Source organism: Podarcis pityusensis (genome assembly GCF_964106645.2).
Source record: "Podarcis pityusensis genome assembly, chromosome: 10".
Taxonomy (NCBI): Eukaryota; Metazoa; Chordata; class Lepidosauria; order Squamata; family Lacertidae; genus Podarcis; species Podarcis pityusensis.
This window is the reverse complement of record NC_138035.1, coordinates 48,059,835-48,075,765: the sequence shown is the minus strand read 5'-3', so window position 1 is coordinate 48,075,765 and position 15,931 is coordinate 48,059,835. Positions and strand designations below refer to the sequence as shown.

The window sequence follows — 15,931 nt, the reverse complement described above, 5'->3', positions numbered from 1 at the left end:
TATATTACTTACAAGGGAGACACAATAAGAAATTTCAAGTACAGCAACAGAGAAAGGAAGGATGAGAGGGAGAGTTGCCAACTCTTCTAGCTACTCATTATACAAAACAAAAGCTTTCTCCTAATATTCACTCTCTGGCTGCCTGTCAAGATAATGTGACTCTCAAAATCTTGAAGGTCAAAACCACATTGAAAGAAGCCTTCTACAATCTGGATCCTTCCAGATATTTTGGACTCCCAACTCCCATAATTAATTACCACTGACTATGGGAGTAGGGAATGCAACAATACCTAGAGCAGCGGTTCTCAACCTGTGGGTCCCCAGATGTTATTGGACTACAACTCCAATCATCCCTGAACTCTGGCCTTCCTAGATAGGTGTGATGGGAGTTGTAGTTCAACAACATCTGGGGACCCACAGGTTGAGAAAGGCTGACCTAAAGGCAGCCAAGTTGAGGAAGGCTGGGAAACAAGTACAGTAGTACCCCGGGTTACAAATGCTTCAGGTTACAGACTCCGCTAACCCAGAAATAGTACCTCGGGTTAAGAACTTTACTTCAGGATGAGAACAGAAAACGCGCAGCGGCGGCAGTGGGAGGCCCCATTAGCTAAAGTGGTACCTCAGGTTAAGAACAATTTCAGGTTAAGTACGGACCTCCGGAACGAATTAAGTTCTTAACCAGAGGCACCACTGTACCCTTCTCGAGGTCTTGTGTAAGGTGCCAGCCCAAATCCAGTATCAAGAGTTACACTATCAGAAGGCAACATTCCATGCTCAGGAACAGATTCCACAGCACAACTCACCCATTAATACTGCCATTTACGGAGGCCACTCCCCTGTTCCACCTGCAAGAACGCTTGAAGAATTAAACTGCTATGAAACACCTGCAACTCCTTTGAAAATGCAGTGTCAAGATTAAGATCAAGTTCACTGTGACATAATGTTACAAACGTGTGAAAGGGGGTCCAAATTGTTTCAGTCCACTTGCTCACAAGCTCCTTTTCAATGACTCAAAGACGAAGACGACAATGAGTTTCGAAATAAATCCCATCCAAACAGCATTTTATCATAGGCAATCCAAAATCCCACAAATAGATGCAAGTCTCTTGATGTAGTTCTAATGGGGACGGTGGGACATGCAGAAAAGGCTGCATTGTTGAGACATATCCAACATATCCACTGGACGTCTGTGGCAGATCACTGGCTCCCCTCAACAATGATCAACAACTTTGGCTCCCCTAAAAAAAGCTCAATAACTTTGCCCTGCACCCCTAAAAATGGGCCTTCCTCCTTCCTAAAAAAAGCTCATCAACTTTGACCTGAACCCCCCAAAAGGGGGTAGATCACTGCCAGTTTTTAACTCTGTGAGTAGATTGCAGTCTCTTGGAAGTTGGCCACCCCTGCTCTAGAGCAGGGAATCAGGCAAGACAGATCAGGATCTACTGGATAATTTTGCAGTAGATTGCCATGGGTTTCTAACTCTCAACTGTAACAACAACAGTAACAACAATCAAAAAGTCCATTCCTCCTTCCAAATTAGCTGCTGGAAAAAAGACACTTGGAGGAAGAAAAAGGGGTCTATTTTCTGTGAAAGGACTTGTGAGCTTGGTTCCAGTGTGAGTACAGGTTACTGGGTTAAACATGTGCTCAGAGGCACCCTTCTTCCCGACTCCTTAGCACATAGCTATTCACCTGAGAAACTATACTGTACCTAGTCAGGCGCCAAGCGCATTTTGCACTCAACTACCAGCCACTCACAACCAAGTGAAGATGCCTGGGTGCCAGGACGGCACATGACATATCCACCATCTGGAGGTACATGCCTGGGGATCATTGGATCTTGACTGTTTGCACACACTAATACCACATCCTGTAGAATTTTATCAGTCATCTGCACAGTCAGTATGAATTTCAGGAACCAAAATGCTTTCTCTGTGCAGCCTGAGCAGAAACAATGAACAACACTATAGCTAATTGTTGTAGCTTCACTTACCCCACCCACCCTACTGCCCTGCTCATAGCCGTAAAGAATATTCTTACATTATGAATGGTCTATATCACCATTAGGAAAAAGAGGTAGGAACAGGCCAATAGATATGGGGACTGTCCCTGCATAAAGTGGCTTTTCTCCTTTAAGTTCTTAAAATACTGAACCTAGCTCAAGGTTGTCATCTGTTTAACTGAGAATCAATCACAGTCAGTCCATCATTTGAAAAATAAGACATATCACATAAGGAATATGACACAGATCAGCCACTTCCATCACTTACATATTCCAGTCTGCAATGATAAAGTGATTATTTTAACTAGACATTTTATTGTTCTTCCACTGGTTATTTCACATTTGTAAAATGTGGCCCCATCTTTTAAACAACTGTGCATAATATTTTGAAGTTTTCAGCCCATACCACTGTGCAAAGAGACAGTTTTGAGTCCCAGTTCAGTCAGTCTTAGAAATATAAGTGGGACGTGGGTTGCGCTGTGGTCTAAACCACTGAGCCTCTTGGGCTTGCTGATCAAAAAGTTGGCGGTTTGAATCCCCACAACAGAGTGAGCTCCTGTTGCTCTGTCCCAGCTCCTGCCAGTTTGAAAGAATACCAGTGCAAGTAGATAAATAGGTACCACTGTGGCAGGAAGGTAAATGGCATTTCCATGCGCCCTGGCTTCCATCGCGGTGTTATGCTGAACCAGAAGCGGTTTAGTCATGCTCGCCACATGACCCTGAAAGTGAGATGAGCACTGCAACCCCATAGTTGCCTTTGACTGGACTTAACCATCCAGGGGTCCTTTACCTTTTTACCTTAGAAATACCACAGTTTTGAATATATGAAATATTCTGACTGTGACTCAAATATGTTAATATAATATGGCAGCTGATTACCAGTTTCAAAGAACTACTGCGAGCTGGAGAGATATGGTGTCATGAATAAGTTTTACTACTGGGTGGCACGGTATTTACTTTATGTAAATGAATGCCAATGCATAAACTATAATGCATGAACATCATTGGTGAACTTGAGTTTCTCCACTGCTGCCATCACGATGGGCTCTGAAGTGAGCTCTCATGTTGAGTCAGATTCGCTTTGGAGGCGCCTCCCTGTTTCATTGCCCACAACTCCCTGGCAAAGCAAAAAATCTCTGTTCAGTGGGAGTGAGCATTTAGGAGCTGCTGTGTCAACTGCCTAACTCCTCTCCCCACAGAACAAGGGCTTTGATTGTAAACTCTCCAAGGCTCTCGGGAATCCATCAGCCTATGGGGTGGGTTATCCAAATAAGCTCACCACCCCACGGCAGACTGCGTGTCTAAATCTCACTGGGAAGTGCTCCAATCATGACAACAGAGTCAAAGAGTGTACTCTCCCCTTTTTCAAACCAATGCATTCCTACTTAGCTATCTACCACTTGTTCACATACATTTTGGTAAAACATGCCAATTCATAAACCAAAATGCCCCAAACATTCGAGCCTTTCGTGCTCCAATGCAGTCATTCCCATACAGATTCTTTCCTTATCCCTAACCTGTCATTTTCTTTCTTTTACAACCCCTATTGTACACTGGGTAGACACTTTCAGTGAATTATCCCAACATTCAAAACACTGTTGATTGTTTTGGATGCCAATTCCTATTTGCCTGCACCTGTACAGCTGTGCTAACAATCTCTCTCTCTCGCTCTCTCTCTCTCTCTGTCTCTCATATTCACAACCAGTTCAGACCTCTTCAGAGCATGGGAAGATTTTTTTTCTTTCTGTCCCAGTGAACTTACTTGCATTAAATATAATGTGCATTTTCGTTCACTCGGTTTGGAGATACCATTCCAACATTCTTGACAATCTGCTTCTGAATCCATTCAGGGACCATCTGATAATGTGGCCACTTCATTACTCATTCCAACTTCAAATCATTTAAAAAGTAAGTTTAATAGCACTGGTACCATCCTTCAGTCTCAGCTGCTTCCCTTGTCTCCCACAGAAAATTTATTGTGTGACTTTTCTTCTGCCATTTAACAGATACAGAAGATATGTTAAATTTACACAGGAGCTCTTGGTGAGAAAGTATGGATTTCCAACAAAGCTTCTGACGATTTGCCAATAATATAACAATGTCAGTTTATACAGCTTGCTAATACTGTCAGAGGACTCCTAAAGATGGATGAGGTAAAGTTTCACACTTTTGATATTTTCTGCATCTCCCTACTTACAACGCCTATGAATGCAGAAACCATATAGGCTTCTGTGTGCACAAATCTTGCCCTTCCAGTGTTCAAAAGTCATCCGAGAGTTTTCCATTGCTGTATTTATGTAGATCTTGGTTTTAGGATTTATTTTACATTTAAATTGTCTTATTTATTGAAGCCACCCAGAAAACTCTTATGTTGCAAAATGGCATAGAAATTCTGTAAATAAACACATTAGCTTAGGAATACAAAGCTGATGCTTTATGTGTAAAACATCAGGCACGGAACATCTCCATGGTAATGAAAATTCAAATATTGAGAGCACTGTAAATAATATTACAAATCCTCTGCTGCTTAAAAGCTATGTGTCCTTTAAAGCCAAAAGAAGTTAGTTGGCAAAACCAGGGAGAACCGTTACTAAGCATTATGATGTTTTAGCAAACAAGTTCTTGGCAAGCTATAGCCTCCTGTAAAGTGATAATTTATATAAATATTGTATTACGTGGCTAAGCATTCTTATAGCCCAATCCTAAAGCACAGTACTTTGAAGAAAGCTAAAGCTATCATCTCACAATTCATATTGATTACTTTTTGTCCTGTCCTTAAGTGATGTGGCATTAAATTGGTATCCTTTGCATTTTTTTTATTTGAAAACAACGTTCAATTAAAGACCTTTCCGAGTGGACCAAGTTCAACAACCACCCTTGCATAACCTCCTCCATGTGACAGATGGAAGATCTATCCTTGTGTGAGTAACACATACTGCAGTGCAAAGTGTGAAAGTGACTCAGCAGGGTTGATGGCAACGTACCTCATCCCCCTCAATGAATTGCTGGACTGTCTGTTCATAGAAATGCCTATGTGTTTATAGGGGGGGGGGAGAGAAGAAAGCTGCACTCTGGGGCATATCTGAATATCTTATTACATTAAACGATAATAAGACCACAAAGCAAATAGTTGCCTTTACCTAGATTAACACATCCGCAAAGGTAAGTGTTTCACATAGCTACAAGATAAAATTCTATAAAGAGAAGGCCAGTCCAAACAAGGCATTGTTAAAACACCAAAAACGTGTGAGTTATGATACTAGCTTGTTTAACTAACCAGTTTGCTTAAAGCCACAGTATCTGGTTCAAACATAATGCTAAGCCCGGTTTCTTCAAAAATGAAAGTAAACACTGGACAAGTCTTTCTATTTGCATGTAGGGAGAGGTACAGTGGTACCTCGAGTTACATACGCTTCAGGTTACATACGATTTGGGTTACAGACTCTGCTAACCCAGAAATATTACCTCAGGTTAAGAACTTTGCTTCAAGATGAGAACAGAAATCGTGCTCTGGCAGCGCGGCAGCAGCAGGAGGCCCCATTAGCCAAAGTGGTGCTTCAGGTTAAGAACAGTTTCAGGTTAAGAACGGACCTCCAGACGAATTAAGTACTTAACCCGAGGTACCACTGTATGAGTCTCATTCAACTTTTTACTTTCATCGCCACAGAAAACCCTAACATTGGATACAAACAATAGTGATTAGATTCCTTGCTTTCTTTTTCTGTTGCTGATAGCACCATCAAAATGACTACTAATACATTTAACTCTACTAACGCACTCTAAAACTTGGGTGTTTCTACACACAAAATCCTAACTGGAATCCAGAGCTCTGGAGCAGAATCTGTCAGCTAGACAAAGCAAATAAAATATAGGGTTGAGCCTACTTATTTCTATCTGATGCCAAAATCATCTTTATCAGTCAGTGGAAATGTACAGCTCTTTACTAAGTTAAAAAGATTGGAAGTTGTTAGGCTAGATAATGTGAAGGATCACAATAAACCACTTTGAGCTTTGATAGATATAGGATCTATCAATGGAAATGGTTAACGACTAGTGTACTAAAATGTGAGTAAATACCTTTATTATTTGGGGGGGGGACGACGACAGTTGAACAAGTACAGATTTTAGACTCCTAAGTGTAAATGGATCTGCTTAAAGTTTCATGATGGAAGGGTAAAGTATTAGTAAATTTCCACTTGTCTCCCTTATTGAAAACTATAACAAAAAGAAAACACCAGCGAGTGTTTCATCTAGCAGGTGTGCCACTTCTGAACTGCACTTCCAGGCTTTCTTCAGCATACAGAGATGATATCTGGAAAGCGCAGGAAGCTCAATATTGCTTGGCAATGGGTACTTTTGTTTGAAATCCCATTGTCACTATTCTTCTGTAGCGCTTCCCATCATACTCCATGCATTCAATGCTTTTCGTTCACATGGTGTCAGATTATCTTGCATGAATAGGGAAGGGCTGTGGCTCAGTGGTAGAGTTATCTGCTTTGCATGCAGGAGGTCCCCGGTTCAATCCCCAGCATCTTCAGGTAGGGCTGGAAATGACTCCCTATCTGAAAGCCTAGAGAGCCCCTACCAGTCATTGTAGACACTACAATGGTACCTCGGGTTACATACGCTTCAGGTTACATACGCTTCAGGTTACACACTCTGCTAACCCAGAAATAGTGCTTCAGGTTAAGAACTTTGCTTCAGGATAAGAACAGAAACTGGGCCCTGGCGGCACGGCAGCAGCAGGAGGCCCCATTAGCTAAAGTGGTGCTTCAAGTTAAGAACAGTTTCAGGTTAAGTACGGACCTCCGGAACGAATTAAGTACTTAACCCGAGGTACCACTGTACTGAGCTAGATTGACCAATGGCCTGGCTCAGTAGAAAGCAGTTTCCTGTGTCCTGAATATGAGATTATATGATTCAACCCAGCCAGATTCCATGTAGCACATAGGAAGGCATGGCGTAATGATGCAAGATGCCAAGACATCACAAAGTTGACGGGGGGGCAGCACAATCCAACTGTTTATTCTAGTGAGGGTACAAACAAAAGAAGGACAAGACAGTAATAATTATTCCAGGGAAAGCGTCAATTATGACTGACAAACCCCCCCCCCCCCAGTGATTCTTGATTTGTTTATTTTACTTTGGTGGTTGTATATTGTAAGCCACCCTGTGATCCTCAGATGAAGGGTGCCATAGAAATTTAATAAAATAATAATATGCTGTGTAATGAATAATATGCTATGTAAATAAATAATACACCATGTAATATCTACTCAACAACATCTACATGAGAAAACACAAAAAGCCATGTCTTCACAAAGCACCTAATGAAAGAAAAAAAGTCTCCTGGTTCCTCACTATTTTCACAAAATTATTCTTGCAGCCAAGTAGCATTGTGTTTTACAGGCTTACAGTTATGCAATGCTACACCTACATCCATTAAAGGCTGGAGATCACCACACAGCAGGCCTGTGGTATAGAGAAGTACTGTCTAGGCACCAGCTTTCTGTCTTTCCAAAAATAATGTAGAAACCATGCTCACAGAAGAGTAACAGTGCAAATTTGGGATACTGAAGTAAATAGCAAAAACTGCATTTACTTCAGCAAGGTCAACACTTTGTCCTAAAGCTATTATAATCTTAAAAGCATTCGGTCTCTCAAGTTAGTGCCACCAATTTTAATTGGATTCACTGATGAGCCTAACAGTCTTAAAGGGGGGGGGGGGGGACTCATTAGGGGCATTACAGTTTATCTTAAGATTCAGAGTAAAAATATAAACATTTTTTTCAGTCTAACATAAAAGAAAGGAAGGAAAAGAACAAAAGAAAAAGAAAACACCAATTTATTATCTGGTTACAAGGAAGCCCTTAGTAAAAATTCTGCGGGGTCACATTCCCTTCTTAAAGTTACTAATACTTCAACAATACATGTTCACATAGACTTAAAACGACTTTTCCCCCCAGAGCAGACTTGAAACAAAGCCTTTTCTGTTTTGCCGCACAAAACTGGATGATCATTACAAGTTACCCGAGGAATAAAACCAAATGCCTAGCAGCAAGGAATAACCATCTCTTGTTACGATACAGAAAGGGGCGGACAGATTGTCAAAGCTTAATAGAACTCAATTCATCTGGTTGATAAAGCAACTACAAGAGAAGTTGGTCTCCCAGGCGAAGTCTTCAATATAGTGAACTAGCATGTACAGTAAGAATTTGTGATTCTTCTGCAGAACCCATACCAATAGTGGTAGAGAGGGGTTTCTGAGTTAGTCTTTTAAAAGTCCCTGGGGTGAGATTTTGTTTTCTACGGAAAACCAACTTCAATCACAAACAGAATATGGAAGGTAATAGCTACAAGTCCCAACAAAGTACACAGAAGAGCAGTTCAACAAAGTATAGTATCTAAAAATTGGAGGGCATTTCATATATAGACACACAACAATCCATTTGACGCAGTGTTAGAAACTCAAGATATATAATCTAATCGCCAAATAGCACCTTAAGCCTAGGTTGCAGCCACCACAATGGAATGTCTAGGTGCCATTTTTTGTTTGCAGTGGAACTTATTATTAGTAGTAGTATTATTCATCATCTCATTCCTATACCACTTTGCATTTTAAAGAAGAAATCTCAAAGCAGTTTACAACACATTAAATCATCAAATGAAGCAATCCAGAATAAAACAAATTCAAGCATCAAGGAAAATATTTCAGATCCTCCTCTAAGTGACATTTTGCTTTCCCCAGTTGCCAACCTGGCATCCATAGATCTCCATGGGGTCGCAAATGGACCCGTGCCAGTTGCAAAACACACCTGGTACCTGGCTAATTCTTAGGACTAAATTTCATTGCAAGCGATGTGGTTATCTTTTGAGTGAACGTGCATAAGTCTCTTTATTCCCCATCCTAGAGCCTGCAATGAAAAGCAGGGAAATAATCACATGACATATTAAGAGTACATTGGTACCTCGGTTTATGAACTTAATCCGTTCCTGAAGTCCGTTCTTAAACCAAATCCGTTCTTAAACCAAGGCGCACTTTCCCTAATGAGGCCACCCACCATTTGGTTTCCGTTCGTAGACCGAGGCAAAGTTCGCAAACCGGAACACTACTGGTTTTGCGGAGTTCGTAAACCGAATCGTTCGTAAACAGGGCTGTTCTTAAACAGAGGTACCACTGTACTTGGGATAATTCCCAGTAACCTGTAAAACAAAGAGGGGGAACCTGCAGCCCTCCAGAGGATAGGAGTCCATCTCCCATCAACCCCAACCAGCATGGCCAGTGGTTGGGGACATTTGGAGTGCCACAGCTTCCCCAGCTCTGAAAAAAGTCATCATAGTCCAAATTAACCTAATCCAGACTACATATAAACATTGACTGACTCCTTGTGCTCTTGACAGCAACACAAACAGTCGTACAACACCCACATTACACTGAATTTGTGCAGGTGAGACCTAAAGCCCTAACTTCACTGGGGTGAAGTGACACTGTTCACCAGTGAACATAGAAAAACATATGATTTATCATTACTGGCAGCAATATCCCAACACACACAAGTCCCGCTGAACTCAGCGGGACTTATTCTGAGTTCTAATTTATCTATTTCTTCTCAATGAGGGGAGATATGCAATCACTGCTCTCATCGTATTTAATCCTGCAGTGCTAAGTTAAACTGTAAGTAAAATTCCAGTGAAATTTAATCATATATTTAAGTATCCACTCAGATGAGGATTTAAGTGGTTGCTTAACCTCTGGATTATGCCAAAAATGATTCTTTTGGCTGCTGGCCATCACTAAGCCCTTTTCAAGGAAACAACAGTGACATGACAAAGTGAAGTCATGAACCACAAGCAGGTACTGAATTGACCAGAAAGTTCTTCCACCATTAATCCTGCAGCATTATATTGAGAGATTGGCTACTAACTTCATTAGACAATGTGTTCCTTCTGAACTGGCTAACAGATCTTTTTATAGTTTGCCTCCTTTTTACTGCTTAACCATTAGAGGGCCTTCAATTTATAAATAAGCATTATGAATGGAAACAAATAAAACACAGCAGTAAGATTCAATTTGGTTATTGCTGAATGCAACGCAGCATAGCTAGCCTAGACCTAATAAGGAGTTGGGACAGGATCAGAGATCATCCTAATCTGCCTGCACAAACTTCATCACAGGTAAATGCTCACTTTTATTTGTGTCCAGGGCTGCAGTAACATAATCCATCCCAAAAACACAACCTGGGGGAGGGTGAAGCTTTCTGCTACCAGTTCAAAAGCTGCAGCTCCCTCCCATCTTATCACAATATGCACCCCTGCAAACAAAATCCACACATTTTATTTTAGGAGATCACTGCTTCATTGTAAGCCTTCCACTCAGATGTTAAAAGCACACAATAAGCACAAGAATAATATAACGTGACACTTAAAACTGAAGAAGTTTGGAATCCGGAGAAAGATATATGCACAAAAAGCTACTGTAGTCTCCTTCATTCCACCTTCCTGAATCCTGCTTCCACAGCAAGAGAGTGATTCGTGTGCAGGGAGGATGGAAAATTTTGAGAATGGAGCAGATCAATGACACACACTCCAGCCATCATCTTCGCAGCACAGGCCTGGAAAAGGGGGTGTGCACTAAATGCCAGTCTCCCATTACCAAAACAGTAAGATAGCACCCTGTCTCTCTTTCTCTCTGCCTCCACCTCTCCCCATACATTCACAACACTTCCTAAACCCCTTCCGCATCAGTAGAAATAAACAATCCAGAGACTTGCAGTACACAGATCTACAGCAGAACAAAAATGCTACAGTCTTTGGGTGAAATCTGCACATGGGGGGGGGGGGGAGAGGAGAGAGAGACTCAAAGGGCAAACTTCCCGCTTTTCATTTCCCTTCCCTTTTAATAACCCCATCAAAATTACTAGACCTAGATGAGAAAATCTCAAAGAGACACATGGAGTTGCAAAACCAGATGGTGCATGATGCACATGACCCGGTCAAAGATAAGCACTTTATGGCTACAGCATTATGTACGCTTGCACCCAGGAGTAAGTCTCATTAAAGTCAACCGAATTTATTTCCAAGTAAATATTTACAGAGTCAGGCTGTACGTCTATGCACACCCACTTGGGAGTGAAACCTACTGGATTCAAGAGGATTGGATTTTATATCAGATAAGTTGAAGTACACAGGACTTAAAAGCAACTTAACTTTTTACACCCACTCAGAACAGACAATGAAGAAGTGAAAGCTGCCCCAAATCACCTGTGGGAGAGTATTTGACCAAACCAACCCAGCGCATAACATAAGAGGACTTAACCCGAAGCGGCATTTCTCAAGGTTCCACCCCAAACACCTGAAGAGCAGGGCATTGGGGGTATGCAGAGAACATTCCCATAACCACAAGTAGTGAATTTTGAATTGAAGGAGGAGGCATCCAAAGGAAGATGACATACACACAGCCACACTACATGAGTCCACCTGCGACAGGATCTACCCACAGGGTGGCTGACCATTCCCTCCCAACAGAAAACCTGAAATAGCTCTTTCCCCTTGCCTCCACGCCCCCCATTTCCAGGGCTGAGTCAATCGCGACAGCTCAGCCCGTAGAGCATGAGACTCTTAACCCTCAGGGTCGTGGGTTCGAGCCCCACACGTTGGGCAAAAAGACCCCCGCATTGCAGGGGGTTGAGCTAGATGACCCAAGTGGTCCCTTGCCAACTCTACGCTTGTATGGTTCTCCCAGGATGATGGGAGAAGTTAAGGCTATATCCATCCAACCCCGGTTCGGAAAAGGAGTGTGCCGGGCTTGCTCCAGACGCTGAGGTTCAGGCAGGTGATCCTACCCTGGCCTCTCCCCCCTTCCCGGCTGCAGCAGCGCCCTTGGAGAGGGGACGTGGGCGCGCCTCCTCTCCAAGGCGCACCGGCAGCCGAGGGGGGGACGGGACGCTGCCGGCCGTCCTCCTGCTTCGGGACCCGGCGGCTTAAGTGGGGGGGCGGTCTGTGCCTGGCTACTCACTCGGCGTATCCCGTGGTCCAGGGCAGGCGCTTGGTCTCCTTGTTGAGGATGAGGATAGGCCGGGCGATGTGGTCGGCGGAGCACTCGACCTCGTCCGGAGACAGAGCCAGGAACTCGGGTCTGCCGTAGGGGAAGCGCAGCGGCAGGTCCATGCCTCCTCCTCCACCACTACCACCGCCGCCGCCTCCTCCACCTCCTCCACCACCGCCGCTGCCGTGATCCGAGCTGCCAGCCATGATGCCTCCCATGAAATTGGCCACCGCAGACTTCACCCGAGTCAGCATAGTACTCCTGCCGCCGGCCGCACCGGCGGGGCCGGGGGAAGCACCATCCAGCTCGCGCCGGGAGGCAGGCAGGCAGGCGCGCAGGGCGGCGGCGGAGCGGCGGCGGAGGGGCGGAGGGGGAATCACGCGGCTGAGGCGGCCGCCGCTGCTGCTGCTCCCGCCGACGCGGCCAGCGCCGTCCCTGCAGGAGAGGCGCTGCTGCTTCCGCAATGGAGGAGCCGCTGCATGGAGCAAAGCGGGGGTTCAGCACGGTGTTCAGGGGCGACCGCGCAGCCACAGAGCCCCGAGCTGAACGCCGCGCCGTCGCCGGGGAGCGCTCCTCATGGCGGGGGCGTCAAGCGGGTCCCGGCTTCTCCCTCTTCTTCCTCCTCCTCCTCTTCTTTCCCTCAGCGCGGATTGCCGAACTCGACCCGAGCGGCTGCTGCCCGCGCCGAGTCACGTGACGATAATAAAGCTGGCCTCCGACGACGCGGGAACTTCCTGCTCCGTGAGCTGCAGACGCAGAGGCAGGCGGGGGACTCGGCCCCGAAGATCCTGCGGCAACACAGACGCCTCTCGCGCGCCCTCTTCCCATGCGTGGGTTGGCGTAGCGGGGAAAAACGCGCTGGAAGATAAAGGGGCGGGGAACCAGAGGAGCAGACGAGGAGGTCTCCCGCCCTGGTGTGCAGAAGACAACACCACGAGGGACGTTGCTCCGGGACAGTTTGGGGGGGGGGAAATAGGAGCCTCCCCCCTCCCCATTAAAATATTTGAATGGGCCGGCTCCCCTCCCCCCACGTCTTTCAAATTAAAGATACCCATCATTCAAATTTGGTGGTGCAATGGCATACATAGTAAAGAGTAAAGCAAGGCCCTTTATATGATGGCACATAAGGTCATCATTTGTTTGTCTCACTTTTAGTACAGGAAATCTTGGGGAAATGTGGAGGGTCTGATCATGGGCATTGCCATTCAAATAGGGGGGGTGCCGTGTCATGTAATTGATTATGTGCAATGATTATTGCACTTGAGCAAAAAAAATGAGAGGCACAAATACAAGATGGGTGACACCTGGCTTGAGAGCAGTACATGTGAAAAGGATCTAGGAGTCTTGGTTGACCACAAACTTGACATGAGCCAACAGTGTGACGCGGCAGCTAAAAAAGCCAATGCAATTCTGGGCTGCATCAATAGGAGTATAGCATCTAGATCAAGGGAAGTAATAGTGCCACTGTATTCTGCTCTGGTCAGACCTCACCTGGAGTACTGTGTCCAGTTCTGGGCACCACAGTTCAAGAAGGACACTGACAAACTGGAACGTGTCCAGAGGAGGGCAACCAAAATGGTCAAAGGCCTGGAAACGATGCCTTATGAGGAACGGCTAAGGGAGCTGGGCATGTTTAGCCTGGAGAAGAGGAGGTTAAGGGGTGATATGATAGCCATGTTCAAATATATAAAAGGATGTCACATAGAGGAGGGAGAAAGGTTGTTTTCTGCTGCTCCAGAGAAGCGGACATGGAGCAATGGATCCAAACTACAAGAAAGAAGTTTCCACCTAAACATTAGGAAGAACTTCCTGACAGTAAGAGCTGTTCGACAGTGGAATTTGCTGCCAAGGAGTGTGGTGGAGTCTCCTTCTTTGGAGGTCTTTAAGCAGAGGCTTGACAACCATATGTCAGGAGTGCTCTGATGTTGCTTCCTGCTTGGCAGGGGGTTGGACTCGATGGCCCTTGTGGTCTCTTCCAACTCTATGATTCTATGTGGGGCAGTGCTTGCCTGAGCCCTGTCCCCCCATATTTTAGTCAAATTGGCACCCCTGGTGGCAGACCTACATTTTGGGGGGCCCTGAAGCTGGAGCTGTTATGGGGGGCCCATGGCAAGCATCAGTGAGGTCAGAGTGACTGCTGTCATTTCCTTCAGTGGGGTTGTTCCACGGCAGCTCAAAACGCCTTTACAACATCTGTGCCTGTACTACTGGCTCTCCAACTTTGGGATTGCTGAAATATATCCACGCACAAAAATAGACAATTTGAGTTGTGTACATGAGTCAAACTGGGTCTACTAGATGCAAAAAATTAAAGCAATGTGGACCAGAGTCCCTTTTGAGGTCCCTCCAAGATTAGGGGCCCTAAAGCTTATGCTTTATTGGTTTTATAGTTTTATATCCCTGCTTTGGGATGGAGGGCAAGCCCTCAACCTCAATAGAATAGGCAAGAGTTAGCAGAGCAAAGCCTACGTACGTGTATACTCAGAAGTAAGACCTATTTCAGTTGGACTTTCTCTCAGGTGGGATTGCAGGCTATAGAGGTGAGCAGTCTGAAGGTATTTATTAGGGGCAAAGGTGCCTTATACTAATAGCTTTAACCTATCTGATGTCTCAGTTGTGCACCCACCCAAACATACCATACCTCGCCATGAAAGAAGACAGAAGGCTGCATGCAGACATATGAATGCTAAAAAGACAACATAGAGGCAACATGGTGGAAATATTTAAAAATATCAAAACAAGAGTTTCATATGGCACTTGCTCATAACAAATGGGACAGGTTTCAAGCTTCCTACAACAAGCTGTTCTTCCATACAAAAAAGACAACATATGTAGAACACAATGTGCTTTCTCGCTTTCGCCATATTCACACCATACATCTAAAGTAATATAAGACTTTGAGCAGTCATAGAATAATTATTATCATAGTTATGGAATATGACTATGTAAGATTATGTATTATTATTATAAGCATGGAATTCCCCTGAATAATTATTAGAGTTATAGTTTGTTAAGGGTGCTGAAAGTAGTTCGGAAGCCTCTATTATCCTCACAGACCTAGAATTCACAGAGTGATTTAACATCCAATCCCTCTTTACAGGGACCTCCGGGAATTGTAGTTGACTCTTATCCAAGTCATTCACCATCCAAAGTAAGAAAATAAGGCACAGTCATCTCAATGGCAGCACCTCCTTTGTTGAATTCTCTCCAGGGAATTTTACTGGGCACCAACATTAATATTATATAATCCTAGAATTGTAAGGGACCCTAAGGGTCCTCTAGTCCAACCCCCTACAGTGGAGGAATCTCAACACATGGTCTCCCATCCAACTTGAAACCATACCAGACCCTGCTTAGCTTTGCAAATGTAATGTAAGGTAAGGGTAAAGGGACCCCTGACCATTAGGTCCAGTCGTGACCGACTCTGTGTTTGCGGCGCTCATCTCGCTTTCTTGGCCGAGGGAGCCGGCATACAGCTTCTGGCTCATGTGGCCAGCATGCCTAAGCTGCTTCTGGCGAACCAGAGCAACACACTGAAACGCCGTTTACCTTCCCGCCGGAGCGGTACCTATTTATCTACTTGCACTTTGACGTGCTTTCGAACTGCTAGGTTGGCAGGAGCAGGGACCGAGCAACGGGAGCTCACCCCATCACAGGGATTCGAACCACCAACCTTCTGACTGGCAAGTCCTAGGCTCTGTGGTTTAACCCACAGCACCACCCACATCCCTCTGCAAATGTACTTGCAGTTTTATTGCTGCACTACTATCCTTTAAGTTTTTGTTCTCTCAGTCTTTAATATGTATTTTACTATTGTTATATATTTCATTTATTTATTTTATCTTGTTTTCGTAAACCACCCTATAAGCTTTACTGCAGGGCAG

The 15,931-nt window shown here is 44.5% G+C and overlaps 1 protein-coding gene across 1 annotated transcript in view; it reads right to left on the bottom strand.

Annotated features, from left to right (window-relative positions):
- Nucleotides 1-12,970, bottom strand: part of PPM1H (protein phosphatase, Mg2+/Mn2+ dependent 1H) — an 82,135-nt gene extending 69,165 nt beyond the window's left edge. Inside the window, exon 1 of the mRNA XM_081022356.1 lies at nt 12,018-12,970. Within this exon, the coding sequence (XP_080878482.1) occupies nt 12,018-12,301 (284 nt within the window). The 5' untranslated portion in view covers nt 12,302-12,970. The remainder of the gene's footprint in view (nt 1-12,017) is intronic.
- Between the last annotated feature and the right edge of the window lie 2,961 nt (nt 12,971-15,931).